General features: G+C 43.7%; 2 protein-coding genes across 2 annotated transcripts in view; one reads left to right on the plus strand and one right to left on the minus strand.

Annotated features, from left to right (window-relative positions):
* Nucleotides 1–16,102, plus strand: part of agbl4 (AGBL carboxypeptidase 4) — a 448,634-nt gene that overhangs the window by 26,099 nt on the left and 406,433 nt on the right. The gene's annotated exons all lie outside the window — the stretch shown is intronic.
* LOC306927266 (neutral amino acid transporter B(0)-like) lies at nucleotides 7,750–9,258 on the minus strand (the record flags this gene model as incomplete). The annotated part of the gene is made up of 1 exon (XM_079506975.1): nucleotides 7,750–9,258. The coding sequence occupies one exon, from the start codon at nucleotides 9,256–9,258 to the stop codon at nucleotides 7,750–7,752; it is 1,509 nt and encodes a 502-aa protein (XP_079363101.1).

The raw sequence follows: 16,102 nt of genomic DNA on the forward strand, positions 1-16,102 counted from the left end.
ACTCTGCAGATGATTAGGACACAGAGTTTAATATGTCGTTGTTGGACATATTTCTGCTCAGTTTTCTCACTCCACCATATCACCTATTCAATTTAAAATAATGCTAACAAGTGTGGATGTGTTTTTCTACCTGTCAGAGAGTTAGCTCGTGCAAACTTGGAGGTGACCTCTTTAATCTTGCCTGCAGATGAAGTGATAAGGCAAGTGGGGAGGTGTGTGTGTGTGTGTGTGTGTGTGGGGGGGTGCTTTAAGAAGTCATGAGGCAGGAGATTGATGTTACCTCTGTGACAACTTGCCTTAGAGAGAGAGAGAGAGAGAGAGAAGGCAGACATTTAGCTGTAGGTCTAAACTGAGACACCTTCACTATGGCTGCTGCTGCTGGCTGGAATCAATTCTCTCTTTATCAGTCCTCTTCTTCTGTGTCCAGGAATCCTCCTCACGATGCTGGGAAGCCGTGGGGGGAGAGAGCTGATGTGTTTTCCAATAATGAAATGGAGCACAGAGCAAAAATAAGTTTAAAAAGCGTGCCTGCATGCTCTCCCACAGCAGTACAGCACTCTTTTAATCTGAAGTCTTGCACTGCAAGACAGGTACGTGGGAGGCCTTGGCTTGCCTACACATGGCAAAAGAAGTGGGTTGTTTTATCTTTGCTGTGTGTGTGTGTGTGTGTGTGTGTGTGTGTGTGTGTGTGTGTGTGTGTGTGTGTGTGTGTGTGTGTGTGTGTGTGTGTGTGTGTGTGTGTGAGTGTGTGTGGTGAAGGGCAGTCTTAAATGTAGTCTGTGAATCTTTAATTGTACGTTGTGAATTTCCTGTGAATTACGCTATTTGGGCCAGCATTCATAATTGATTTTCAGTCCTGCTTACACTGCAGGTAATTGATTTAGTGGTGGTTAATTCTGCTGCAGCAGAAACTTAATGCTATTAGAAACACTATTCCATGCATTTGTCCTCATTTTACAAATGACATAGCTCAGGGAGGAGTTATGTCGAAAAACATGTGAAAAACATTATGAAATGTCACTACTGAATAGAAAACAATAAAGCCACACAGCCAGTTTTATTAGAAAACAACTGCCTACACAGTAAAATGATTAATTGAATTAGCCCATTTGTAACTCTCAGAGTTAGATAAACATGGAGGATTGTACTGTGTATTACCAAGGCGTGTGAGTCAGTTGCAGCTTGGGCCTCAGGCAGGCAGGTCTGCCACCATAGCATGATCCATCTGCATAGCAGCAACCATCCATCCAGTGGATGGCTACAGGCTGCAGGCCGGCCCATTGTGTGGGCTGAGCACTGTGACTGCTCCCTCTTGTACCTCCGTAATGGGATTACATTAGCCATGTTCTTCTGCTTTCCCTCTCCCTCCCTCCCTCCCTCTCACACACACACACACACACACACACACACACACACACACACACACACACACACACACACACACACACAGACAGAGTCCATGTGTGAATGAAACGCTCTCTGCCTGGACATTTCATGCCTCGCCACTTTAGCGTTTACACTGGACCGTGTGCCAGCATATCATAACTTTGTATGTCATAACGTTGCTTATTGGACAACTTTTCAACCAAGGTTCATGTTTTAGGTTGTTATTAGAGAAAGTAAAAGATGAGTGTACATTTCTTTTTCATTTGCTGCTATCTTTTGTTTGAACTATTTTAGCTATTTTTGACAAGTGGCTAAATATGTATTTTCTTTTACAAAGTTTTACTGCGATTTTGCAGATTTCTTTATTATTACTTATAGTCCTACTAGACCCCAGGAAATGTCATCTGGCCACAGTTGTTTTCTGTGTGTTTGAACGAACAACTTGACTACTAGGGGGCTGCCATACTGTGTGTCATAGGCTCAATATTTCAGTTTGTCACCTCCCCCTTCACATTTAATAGATCCCGTGATCTTTTGTGGCCAGATGTAATTTCCTGGGGTCTAGTAGGGCTATAGTAAATAATAATAAAGAAATCGCTGTAAAAGTTTGTAAAAAAAGTATATATATATTTAGCCACTTGTTTGAATGCCCCTGCCCCCCTGTCAACAATAGCTAAAATCGTTCAAACGAGAAAGCAGCACATTTTTAAATTAACACTCATCTTTTACTTTCTTTAATAACAACCTAAAACATGAATCTTCGTTGGAAAAAAAAGTTGTTTTTTAAATATTTTTTTCTAATATGTTGTCGTATTTCAATTTGGGGGGAGAGTTTTGTCGAGGCTCATCTTTTACTTTCTCTAATAACAACCTAAAACATGAATCTTCGTTGAAAAAAAAAGTTGTTTTTTAAATTATTTTTTCTAATATGTTGTCGTATTTCAATTTGGGGGGAGAGTTTTGTCGAGGCTCAGAGTTTGTCATGTGTAAATCTTGTTCAGAACCAGTGGTGTGTCTGGCTAGGCAGCACCACCACTACAGTACAGTTAAGCTGTTTGTTGAAAACCAATTTGTTAACGTCTAAATGCTGTACTAGTTTTCTCTCAAGGACAATGATTGATATTCAACATAACCTGCCAAGACACGACTGAGGCTGAATATAATATGTAGAATGACACCAACCACAAGAGGAATTATGCAACAGCTCTCAAGGACTGGAAATTTAAAGTCTCTTTTCCCCTTTACTTGTTTTCTTCATCTTTTCTGCCTCTGTAGTTCATTAGCCCTAATGTAGTCTGTCTGTTTTGCAGAGGAACAGAAATACAGATTTGCTAACGATGGATCTGGTTCGCTCGTCTTTGGGCTTCTTCCCCACATCATAAAGACCCCACAGTCACTAATCTTTGTTTTATCTAATGCAACTTTAATGCTTTTGGGGGGAGTGATTTTTACAGCGATCACTTGGCCATTTGCGTTAGTTAAATACTAAATGATATGGGATTGATTAAAAGAGGGCCAGGCTATAGCCTACTAGAGCGTTTGAATCTGGAGGTAGCCACCATAAAATTAAAACGGAGATCAATGGCGTGTCATATCTCGGCTACTCGGCGGGCTGAACATGTAATTCTAACCTTGAGGCTGGAGCCATCTCTCACGTCAGGCCCTATGGTATCGGGCTCAATAACCCAGCCGCCCATGGCTCCTAGCTGCCATTATTGTAACTGCTGCTGCTGCTGCTACTGCAGAATACCAGAATCAGGAAGATACCAGTCTGATCTCTATCTCAATTTGCTGTGCATCTGTTTTCTTCATTGACTTTTTATTTATTTTATCTATTTATTCATGCCCAGTTTCTCTTTTGTGTCGATTACAAATACCTTTAATAAACAAGTAAATAAATAGGATATTAATGTTAACACATTTCATAAAAGGCATTATAGATGGAAAAACTAACGATGTTAAATGTTTTTTCTCCACACAGCTTTGCTGTTTCATCCAAGAGTGATCACCCAGCATCATCCAATGACACTTGATGATGATTTTTCTGCTATCATTTAGTTTGCTGTGAACTGAACTTGATCATACCTCCACCCACTCCCTCCTCCATAAATAAACATTCACATACTGTCACACTCCCAGGCTCTCCATGGTGCTGTCCATGGTGCTGACAGTCTCAGCAGTAGAGCTGAGCTTCAGGTCCAGAGTGCCAGTGGCACGTAGCAGGGAGCATTCTTTTCTTTTCTTTTCTTTTCTTTTCTTTTCTTTTCTTTTCTTTTCTTTTCTTTTCTTTTCTTTTCTTTTCTTTTCCTTTCCTTTCCTTTCAGCGTTATATTTTGAATGTTTTTTGTAGGGAGAGGATTGGTTTTATGTGCCTAAGTATGAATATAATACTGTGACTTGTACAATTACATTCAGTGCACAGCAGCACATTGTGTCCTGGTGTGGTAATTATAATCTCTTTTATTTCCCATTTGCAATGAATGACTGTTGGTCAAACCTCTTTTCTTTGAAAACAAGTATGCAGAGGAAAAGAATAGTTTGTAGGCTTTTTGAAAATTAGTTTTTGGCACAATGGCAAATGTTGTTGCTAATCAGCATACTGTAGTTCTAAACATGTGTGACTAGAAGGAATCCTTCTGAGGAAGAGATTGATGAGCCTCAAACTGCATCTTCTTTTATGTCCAGTGTGGATGTGATTTTGAATTACCGCAGACAGGCTGCAGGAAGGCCAGAGGTATTTTTACAGCACAATTTAATTTATTAGTTCATGAGGATATTTTAGAGTCAGATGACAAAAAATGACATCATTCAGTAAATCAGTGCTTTCATCAAGTGATCGCCACTCAGAAGTGTGTGTGTGTGTGTGTGTGTGTGTGTGTGTGTGTGTGTGTGTGTGTGTGTGTGTGTGTGTGTGTGTGTGTGTGTGTGTGTGTGTGTGTGTGTGTGTGCGTGTGCGTGTGCGCATGCGTGCGTGCGTGTGTTCACAGTGTTTAGTGGATTGTCTGTGGAAATAGCATAGGCCTGATTTAGTTGGGCACCGGACAGTGTTGTGCATTGAACATAGCCGATTTGCAAGCTTTTATACCAGCTATTTTCGGTAAACACCCATGCTTATCTAATATAGCTCAGGCCTTATTGGTCGTAGTGAGTGATGATCGATTTTATGACACAGGTGCCTCTCTGCTCCCTTTTCTCACCACACTCTGTACTCCCTCTCTTTCTTTCTTCACTCTCCCTCTCTCCCTTTCTGTCACTGCTTGCTGCAGCTGGGCCTGGTTCAGCCTGCTTTTGGCTTTATCTGTGTTCAATGGCTGTGGATTGGGTTCAGCACGCTAGTTCCTGCCTGCCTGCCACTTGTGAGCCAGCCAACCAGGCGCTATGTGTGTACCATATGAGCTTTTTGTTAAGTATGCATTGGGCTGGACAACAAAAGTGTCTAACTAACCAGAATTATAGGAAGTACATGGCAACCGGGGGTGCCGTTAGGTATAGGCTGCTGGACACTGTGGACAGTCAAGATGTCGCCGTGTAAGTCCTGTACTTCGCCTAATAAGATGGAGATTAAACTTGGAACGATGTTAAGTATGTGTGGATAATAATCATTTATACAACACCTATCATAATAAAGTTATAAGTGATTTACATAAAACACAAGACATAAATCAAATTAGAAGACATAAAAAATCAAGCGAATCAAGCAATAACATTTTAAAATGTTAAATTATGGAAAGTTAAATTTGGGGAATGGAACAGGGTGGGTTGGAGAGGGGATGGAGAGAGAAGGGAAGGGATGGAAGATGGACAATGGACAGGGATGGACAAGTACACTACGTGCGTACACACACACACACACACACACACACACACACACACACACACACACACACACACCAATCTTCGGTTCATGTTATTTTGACAAAGTAAAGGTCATTTATCAACCTTTTCTTCTTGTGTCTGATAAGCTTTAGAATGTTCTCTCTCCCTGTCTGTTAGACAGACAGTCTGTCTGACACCATTTCTCTCAGACTGTAGATTATTATATAGATGTGGGGAATAGTGAGGTGTGTTTTCTAAAAGTATATACATATTCTAGTTTACAGCACAGCTTCAATCTAAAGCTGCGACTATTGATTATTTTTAGCAACTATTATCAATCAACAAAAAACATTGTTTAATTGATTGATTGATACAGTTTGCATAAAAAAGCCAAGAAAGCTTCCATTGCATGGGTTCTTCACACTCAGTTCATCGAAAAAGTGAAACTGTTAAAAGGATCCCTGGCTAATACGACAAATATGTCTTAAAACATTATAATTGCCCTCTATTACTAAAAATAAATAAATAAAAACACCTTAAATATTTTATTTCTTTCATAAATAGACAATCTTTCACTCAATAGGGACTGCTCCTGTCGCAAGTTGATGTCATATGTCCATGTGTGGTCCAGCCCTATGGAATTATGAAATGCATGTGCTATTAACTATTAACTTAGGAAGTATTAAGTTGTTTTTTATTAGCACGTGCATTCCATAATTCCATAGGGCTAGACCACACATGGGCATATGACATCATCAACTTGCGACGGGAGCAGTCCCTATTGAGTGAAAGATTCTATATTTATGAAAGAAATAAAATATTTATGGTGTTATTATTTTGTAATTTTAGTTATAGAGGGCAAGTATAATGTTTTAAGACATATTTGTTTTATTAGCCAGGGATCCTTTTAAAGGGATACGGTATTTCACTTTCAAAAATGTGTTGGGTAATTTTATCGTCTACTCAGGCTTTTGCACCCCAGACAGTTTATAAGTTAAGATTCAGTAATTAGATATTTTATATATTTTTTAAATCTCACACAAATCGGTGTCAATGCACCTATCCGATTAAACACCACAGGCAGACTTTCCACAGGCCGTATCGTTCGGCCGTAATCTGCTCCCAAAGTTAGTGGGAGGGGCCTATTTTACAAAAAATGCCACAAATCACAAACGGAATGTCCAATCCACCCCAAAGGAATTCCATTCTCATCCATAGGGTGCAAATGCATTTGTTGCAAAAACAAATTTAGGGGGATAAATCCCCTCCTAATTACTTACACATCATCACAGGGGTGACTTGACATTGTCAGTGGGAGGGGCCTATATGTCCGAAGGCGTCTGTGCCATCCAGCCAACCACACTTTGCAATTTCCCCAGAATTGCACCTTTCCACAAAGATGGCAAAAGAAAACATTCTTTGTTCTGTACTTATACATACAATTGTATGGTACAAAACACTGAAGTCCTTAAACCAGAAACCTAACCGCACGCGGATGACACGGGTGTTCCTGCAGCACACCGGTCATGTTTTATCCGGATTACTTCGGGAGCCAATGGTGTTTTTTAACCCAATCCGTGCTTTCCTCGAGATCTCTCGTGGAAAGTTATTAAGGTCATCTGGGCCATCCATGAGAAACACGAGATTTTTTAGCCTCTGTTAGCTTCCTCGGCTAGCATCCATAGGCCTCTATTAAATCGCATTACCCACAATGTACATAATATGGTGAAAGAACTAATTGTATTAACATACACTACCGAACAGATTGTATACATTTTATAATTGTACTAACATACATACTCTACTATACATACAGATTGGACAAAATTACATTTTGAGTGGTGTAAACCACTCCTACAACTGGCTTTTGTGTGCAGAAAAAAATGAGCATGGTTGCTATGTTCAAAATAATTTCTGACGTAATTAAATCACACCCGGGTGAACTGGATGACCGTAGCAACCATGCTCATTTTTTCTGCACAAAAAAAGCCAGTTGTGAAATCACATCCGGGTGTGATTTCATTACGTCAGACATTACGTCAGACCACAGCTGATCATGCTATATAAAACCTTACACCACTCAGTTCACACGGGTGTGATTTTTTAAATCACACCCGTGTGAAGTGAGTGCTCTTTCTTCATACATCATCACAAGTCACAACGGACAATCACAATTTGCGGCCTCACTTTTATCTTCAATATGTACTTTTCTCAGCCAATCAAATCATCACTATGGGGTGATCAGCCAATCACAAGCCAATGTTTGTGTTCACACAAACCCGGAAAGCGGGGTGACTTCATATTTGGGGTTGTTGAGAATTTGAGATAATTATATCAAGGTTCAATTTGCTAGTGACCCATCGTTTGGGTCACAGAACCAAAACAAGGGGTTGGACCCGGGTTTGTATACACCAAATCTAATTGCGTAAAATAGCCGATATACAAGCTGCGTCGCAACGCAACATGTTGCAAGCTTGTAGATCTGCTATGTTTGGCTATAATGCCCCCCCAGAATATGGACGCTGGGCTTCAAGTGTTTAAAGGAGGTTAGGCCGGTGCGTCGGCCTCGGAGCCTAGCTGTATCTGAACATGCGGCAAGTCTTGGATCTTCTCCCTCAGCCTCAGCTCCATCTCCTCCTGGCCTGCAGGAGCACTGCTGCGGTCCACGAGATGCTGCAGGAGCCCGGCGCCGAAGGCGTCCCCCTCCACGTTGACCATGGTGTTGACGCGGTCGACGATCCAGTCGACGGCCAAGATGAGAGAGATGTCCTTGGTGGGCAGCCCCACGGCCTCCAGGATCATGGCCAGGGTCAGCACGTGCCCGGCGGGGATGCCTGCTGCGCCCACGCTGGAGGCCGCCGCCATCACCAGGACGGTGAGCACCTGGGCCGAGCCGAGGGACACGCCGTTGAGCTGGGCGATGAACATGGTGGCCGTGCACTGGACCAGGGCCGCTCCGTCCATGTTGACGGTGGCGCCGATTGGCAGCACGAAGCGGCTGACGTGCTTGGACACGCCGTTCTGCTCCTCCACGCATTTCATCATGGTGGGCAGCGTGGCAGAGCTGGAGGCCGTCCCGAAGGCGGTGGCCAGGGCGGTCACTATCCCCCACAGGAAGGCGTATGGGTTCTTCCGGGTGAAGACCAAGTAGATGCCGGGCACTACCACGAGGCCATGGATGGCCAGGCCGAGCACGCAGCAGCCAACATACTTCCCCATGCTGACGAACAGGGTGCCAACATCTCCCATCTCTAGAATCTTACCCGCGATGAGGAACGCGATGCCGACGGGAGCGTACCACATGATCCAGGACACCAGGTGCATAGTGGCCTCGTTGAACTGACCGAAGAACTCGATGAGAATTCGTCCCTTCTCTCCGAGGTTCCTCAACACCACGCCAAACGCCATGGCAAACACCAGGAGACCCAGGATATTGGTGCTGTCCTGCTCTGTTCCGAAAGGCACCTTGTCGATGGCGGTGACTCCGTCTGTGCCGTTAGTGGCGATCAGTCTGTAGCTGGTGGCGTACGTCTGGAAGGCGGCGGACACCAGGTTGGAGGGAAAGATGTTTCTGAGCAGGTCTAAGAACGAGTCCACCGCTTCTCTGGCCTGCGGAAAGCCCTCGTCCAACGGGGGAGGCCTGACACCACCGGCAGTGACCGACCCGGGGCGGACAGCGGAGGCCAACGCCAGGCCGATGACGGAGGCGATAACAGTGGTGGACAGGAAGTAGAGCATGGCCCAGCCGCCCAGCTTGCCCAGGGCCTTGGGGTCGATGCTGGCTGCTCCGCTCACCAGGCTGCACACCACCAGTGGGATGATGATCAGCTTCAGCATGCGGATGAGCAGCTCTCCCGGGAAGCCCACGTAGACGACCTGGGCGTGGGTCAGCTGCATGTGGCGCGCACCCACGCCGATGCAGACCCCCGCCGTCACCCCCGCCACGGTCAGGATCACCAGCAGGTTGGCCAGCACTGTCCTCCGGAAGCGCTGTGCCAGCGACGCCGGTCGGTCGGGGCGCACGGCGTCGCTGTTGGATCTGATACCTTCCTCCATGGTGATCTTATCAGCCGTCACCGGGTTATCTTGCACAAATAATTTCTACACAAAAATCAAAAGGTAATAAATTGGAACAATGTGTATTTATTCATAATTGTCCCCAAAAATGTTACATCATACTGCTATGATGATGTCATATTGACATCATACTGATGATTAAACTGGTCCCATTTCAGTAAGTCCATTTTTGAGCACTTTGTTTTACACTTACTTCATCAGCAGGTTAATACAAAGTTTGACAATGTTTTATCATTGAATATAACAGTAAAAACAATCATGGCCATTTTAGCAGTTTTGGCAATTATATCGTTCTTCACAAAATACGTCAATATGTTAGAGGACTGTGACGATCCCTCAGGAACTGAAGCTTGCACTCTCTCGTCAAAAGACCTCTGACCTTTAGATCTCTCAATGAGTAAATTGTTATGATTTGCTCGATCCACTTTTCTGCCTTTTTTGGCCACGTCAAAGAAATCGCATTTCCATACATGCGAATAGTCTGACTATGGTTGTACCCGTCTGTGACCCTTTCATGGAGATCTCCGTATCTGTCCGCCTGCCCTGCTGGCTGGCCCTCTCATTTTTGAGGGCCCTCCTATATACAGGTTTAATGTTTGTTTTTAGTTCAATGTTTGTTATAAAAATGCCATTGACAATGAAAGGAAAATTGACATCATATTGTCCCTCATTACATCATATTGTCTCTTTGTTGTTAATGGCATTTACTGTTTGTGTTGGCACCATTTGTTTTACATCACCATTACATCACCTAATCAACATGAGTTAGACTTTAATATATTAGCGCCCCTCACTGGTGTGATTTTATAATACTAGAGAAGTGCCCGTGGGGCCTCTTCGGCGGTGCCCGTTGGGCACTGGCCTACTTGGAATGATGCAAGTTGGAAATGCATGCCCTACCCAGATATGTCTCTGTCAGCCATGCCGAAATATGGAGTGTTGGGATGTCAGAACAGGCCAGCTTGTGGAGTTCTATGTCCGGCATGCCCAAATATGGAGTTTTGTTGAGGTAAGAAAAGGCCACATTGGGCAGGGGCCCGGTCCAGAGCCAAGGCAGAGGCCTTTCAGAATGATGTCAGATGTCTGCATGTGTCTCTCTGGGTCCCTTTATTCCTATATATGGAGTTCTGCCCCACCCAGATATGTCTGTGTCAGCCATGCCCAAATATGGAGTGTTGGGCTGTCAGAACAGGCCAGCTTGTGGAGTTCTGTGTCAGGCATGCCCAAATATGGAGTGTTGTGAAGTCAGAACAGGCCAGCTTCATATATGGGCAGGGGCCCTGTCCAGATCCCGGGCAGAGGCCTTTTTGGGCGGTTCTGGACAACCGCGGGTCCGAACGACTCGACACCGGGCACTGCACCCCATGCGGTGGTGTGGAATGCGTGTGTTGAATTTGAAGCCGGTGGGGCTAACGGTTCTTGAGTTACGTGGATTATACCCAGACATACATACAGAGACTTGGTGCATTTATAGATAGATAAAAGGATAAAAAGGACAATATCAGTCACTAGAACCAACCCTAACCCTGTAGGTTATTACAAGCACCTTATTACAATTGGTGTGTGTGTGTGTGTGTGTGTGTGTGTGTGTGTGTGTGTGTGTGTGTGTGTGTGTGTGTGTGTGTGTGTGTGTGTGTGTGTGTGTGTGTGTGTGTGTGTGTGTGTGTGTGTGTGTGTGTGTGTGTGTGTGTGTGTGTGTGTGTGTGTGTGTGTGTGTGTGTGTGTGTGTGTGTGTGTGAAGCTGACTGGTGGATTAGCTCCCTCAGATGGCAGAAGGAGAGGGATCTGCTCTGACAGTGTGGTGGTTAGCCCATCTGTCTATAATTAGCTTTGTGTGCGTGTGTACAGTATGTGCCCAAATGTGTGTGTGTGTGTGTGTGTGTGTGTGTGTGTGTGTGTGTGTGTGTGTGTGTGTGTGTGTGTGTGTGTGTGTGTGTGTGTGTGTGTGTGTGTGTGTGTGTGTGTGTGTGTGTGTGTGTGTGTGTGTGTGTGTGTGTGTGTGTGTTGCTGCTACCTGCCACCAGGTGGTCTACTCTACATGAATGTACAGAGCTGAGTGATATTTGGGCCTGGTGCTGCAGAGCAGCTTGGACTTTAGCCTGCCCAGTTAACTCTTCACAAACTAATGCCAAAAATATCAGATCTACAAGCCTATAAAGCATCACATTGTGACATAATAATGTAATTCTGCTATTATCAGCAGAGGATATTGCGATAAATTAGGTTTAATAGCCATGGAGAGCCAGCGAGATTCGCGCCCAATGACCACTTCCGGCGACTCCGCCTCCTCGTTCGTCGATTTCGTCCCATATGTTGTGACGCCATCGGTTCCGTCACTGTTCTGTCAACGAGTCCCAGTTCTGTCACGATGTGTCAACGCTATCCCGGTTCCACTTTGCCTACCAACATGAATAAAAAATAAACGCCTCACCGGAATGAATTGATGAGCCCTGAGCCTATGCGTTATAACTCACTCTGTGCTTGCATTTTGGCATTCAACTGTATTCCAGAAATACATTATCCATATCAAAAGAAATCGCATGAATCGCATGATATTATAGTCTATACGTCTCACGTCTCGCCTGCAGGTGTTTCCACGCCAACCAATGTACCCATAATCAATCAAGTTACCCGACCATCGGACAAACAAATATACTGGAAAAGAAACAACATCAGGGCTTTACATTTAAAGGATGTGGCATTGTAAATTAATTAGGCCTACTTAAACCATGATGCTTATAGTTTAACATGACTGCCATGTCATGGGCAGTGCACACTGGAGAATGCAGGAGCATTAATTAACTAAGTATGTTTTATTTGTAGAGCACCATTCGCAGACAATCACAGTCACAAAGTGCTTTAACAACAATAAAAGTAAAACAAGTCGATAATAGTCAATTCAGAGTCAATACAATTAAAACAAGTCAAAAATGAAGTAAGACTAAATAGAAATAAAATAAAACAATTAACATTAACCAAGCCGGTGAAAATGAACAGGGAAGTCAAATAGGGCTATGAAAAGGCCTGTTTAAAAAGGTGAGTTTTTAACAGTCCTTTAAAAATGTCCACAGAGGCCACAGTTCTGAGGTGGAAGGGGAGCTCATTCCATAGCTTAGCAGCAGCGCACTAGAGATTCTATGGTAGAATTGATTAACGCAATGAAAGGGTCATAGGATATGTCACACTATGCAAGAAAATACAAAATAATATATGTTTAATATTGGGGGCGTCACAGAGTTATTGGTCTTTTGCTATGTAACACTACAAGATGAAAAGACGCATGTTAATTTGTCGGGAGTTGCAGCAGTTCCAGAAGTGTGTTGGTGGACTAGTGACTGGCCACCGTTCTGTTCTGTTCTGTTCTGTTCTGTTCTGTTCTGTTCTGTTCTGTTCTGTTCTGTTCTGTTCTGTTCTGTTCTGTTCTGTTCTGTTCTGTTCTGTTCTGTTCTGTTCTGCGCTATTGACTCTCTCTTTCTCTCTCTCTCTGTGTACAAAAACAGCATATTGGACATTACTGTATATAGATTTCGACTAATGTGGTAGGCTATAAAATTACACCCTGGCCATTACCATGGCCTGTGGTACAGTATATGCCTATTGACACGGCAGCTCTGAATTTTGTGTTACATTATATTTTACACAAATATAACACTGTATGATTAGAGCTCTATTGGTTAAACATTTCCCCATCTTTTTGCATTTAGTGACCATGTGGGTCGACAATAATGATTTACCATATCATATCGTCACAGAACCGTCGGCGTTGCGGTGCCGTGACGACATAGGGGACGAAGTTGATGACATTGTCTCTGTTGGGAGAGGAATTCACCCCTCCAGCAGCCATGTGCCCTTATTTTAACTGACTTGAGTTGATTGCATGGACTTAAGTGATAGATTTGCAATTTATTTAAGCTAGCCTATGTATTGGGTATAATTGTGACAAATACAATGCAGAGTTTCATTGATTGGTTCTTTATTGAGAAACTTACCAGCAGTAAATCTCAATACTAGGCTACAGCACAATTTAGCTACCAGGTGCCAGAATAAACTTAAACATGAGAGCAAATGGGGAGGTCGTTGTTTTTGTTCGAAGGCCCATTTAGTATAGAGAGGGGAATCTGAGGAGGCTCGGTGAGGCCTGCTAATGGCCCCTACACACTGTAGGAGTTTTAAAGTTGTCGGCGAGTCATCAGATCGTCATGTATTTCATCATTCTTCATTATATCTTTGTGGCTTTCACACTAAACGATTGGTCGCAGACTAGGCATCACACACTGCAAGAGTTCACCAAGATGCGATCAAGACCCGATATTCATTTGTTTTTATTTCATCATTTTTACATCTCACGCACGTGCATGATCCGATGACCGACATGATGCGAGACCGACACAGAGGACGCCCCTCTCTCTCTCTCTCTCTCTCTCTCTCTCTCTCTCTCTCTCTCTCTCTCTCTCTCTCTCTCTCTCTCTCTCTGTGCATGCCACACACACAGGCGCCAGGCGGCGAAATGTTTGTGACAGCGTGTAGTGTAGCCTACGTGGGCTGCAGTGAGACAGGACGTTAAATCTTGATTTTCATGAAATAACTATCCGTCTCTCTCCGCGCGCGCACACACACACACACACACACACACACACACACACACAGACACACAGACACACAGACACACACACACACACACACACACACACACACACACACACACAGAGAGGGAGAGAGAGAGAGCCCAAAAGTTTGCTCCGATGCGGTTTTGTCAACATTATTCAAGTGAAATGATTTGGTTATGGTTTATTTAACAGCAACATTGGGCTAATGCTACCATGTACGACACAGGACAGGGATTTACCCAAGGAATAATGGTTATCATCTGATCATCTATCGATACAGACAGACAGACAGACAGACAGACAGACAGCGTGCTCTCGTTGGCTGTAATACAGGTCTTATCGGGGCGTAGTCGCAACCCAGTTCATATGATATCCAGTCGGCGACAGAGTCAAATATCAAACTTGCTAGATGTTCAGAAATGGTCGGGGAGGCGTCGGCGAGCACTTTTATTGGCGCTGGATCTTCTCGCAGCTCCTTTCACACACATCGAGCAAAACCTCGCCGATCAAAGCCTGGTTTTACGTCAGATCGGGGGTTTTTTTTTTTTTTATAAAGTATATTTATTGGATTTTACAAACAGACATTACACAACATTACAGACAACAAACAGACATTACACAACAAGAACATAATAACAAACAAAAACAAAAAACAAAAAAAACAGCTCAGGCACAACATCACTATAAATAAAAAGATTGAACATACAAAGACATGGCAAGGACAATGAACCACAACGACTCTGAGTTTCGATAGACTCCCATTCAGTAAATACATCCATACAGCATACAAATACATGTTAAAAAGGCAGACAATACAGCTATCATAGGCACAAAACATCACAACAAGAGCAGACCCATGCATACTCCACTCAAAGGCGGCAACCGCCCCCCCCTCCAGGCGGCAGGGCCACCGCCCCAAGAAGCGGCCCCGACGCAATGCATCGAGACCCCTGCCCGGGCGACCACCCCCCCCATACCCAAAGGGCAGACCAGCCCCCACCCCAAAGCAGAGCACACACCAGGGAAGAATGCTGGCATATAAGATATCTAAGGCTGGCACGGAAAACCTCCAAGTATTGTGGCAGACAATGTTGGTCCAATATGATCTAAATAAGGGTCCCAAATTTTGTAGAAAGTGTCCAATTTAGAATGCACCATGCATGTAATGTATTCACAAGGAATACAGTCCATTATAATGTTATGCCATGATTTCTTTGATGGAGCAACATCCTTGATCCAAAACAAAAGAATATTTTTCCTAGCAGCAAACGTCAATAAGTTGAACAACCTCTTATGTTTGACATCAATAACATGATCATCTGGGAGACCAAGTAAAAGACACAACGGGTTTAAATCGATCGGGACACCAAAAATAACAGAGAGTTCTGATACAATGTCATACCAATAGTTCTGAAGCTTCACACAGGACCAAAGACAGTGAACATAATTACCAATCTCTGTCTTGCATTTAAAGCAAAATGGGGACGCACTGACATCCATTTTATTCTTGAGAGCAGGAGTTATATGTATACGATGTAATATCCTGAACTGGATGGATTTAGTTCGGTTACAAACTGAAATCTGTTTTGCATAGGCCCACATATCTGCCCAGTCCTCATCATGAATAGAGACGTCCAGGTCTTTTTCCCAGGACTGCTTAGTAACCTGAGAGGATATAGATGAGTAGGAATTCAATACGTCACAGAAAATTGAAATTTGTTTCTTGGAAAATTGCAAAGAGAGGGCTCGTTCTACCTGTGAAGCGGAACTATTGGTTACAAGTGAAGTGTCCTCAGTAATAAAATGTCTAATTTGTAAATACCTAAAGAATTCAGATTTTAGCAACCCATGACGCTGCTGCAATTGTGTGAAAGACATCAAGGTCTGGCCATCAAACAGGTCTCCAAGTTTGGTAATGCCCTTCTCATGCCAGGTCCTAAAGCCTACATCCGAATGTCCCGGCCTAAAGTCGGGGTTGCCTACCACTGGAGTAAGGGGAGATGTCAATTTAGCACGGCCTTCAATAGTACGCACAGACCTCCAGGCTTTGACTGAACATAGCGTGATGGGGTTAGAACAACATTTCCTAATAGACTTAAGGTCCTTTATGAATAATAGATTCCAAAGAGGGCACTTGGACTGTGAAGATTCAATATCAAGCCAAATCGAGGAAGGATCCGATTTAAGCCAATTCGTAAGCACCCTGAGGTGCGCGG

Source organism: Electrona antarctica (genome assembly GCF_951216825.1).
Source record: "Electrona antarctica genome assembly, chromosome: 7".
In the NCBI taxonomy this organism is placed as follows: domain Eukaryota; kingdom Metazoa; phylum Chordata; class Actinopteri; order Myctophiformes; family Myctophidae; genus Electrona; species Electrona antarctica.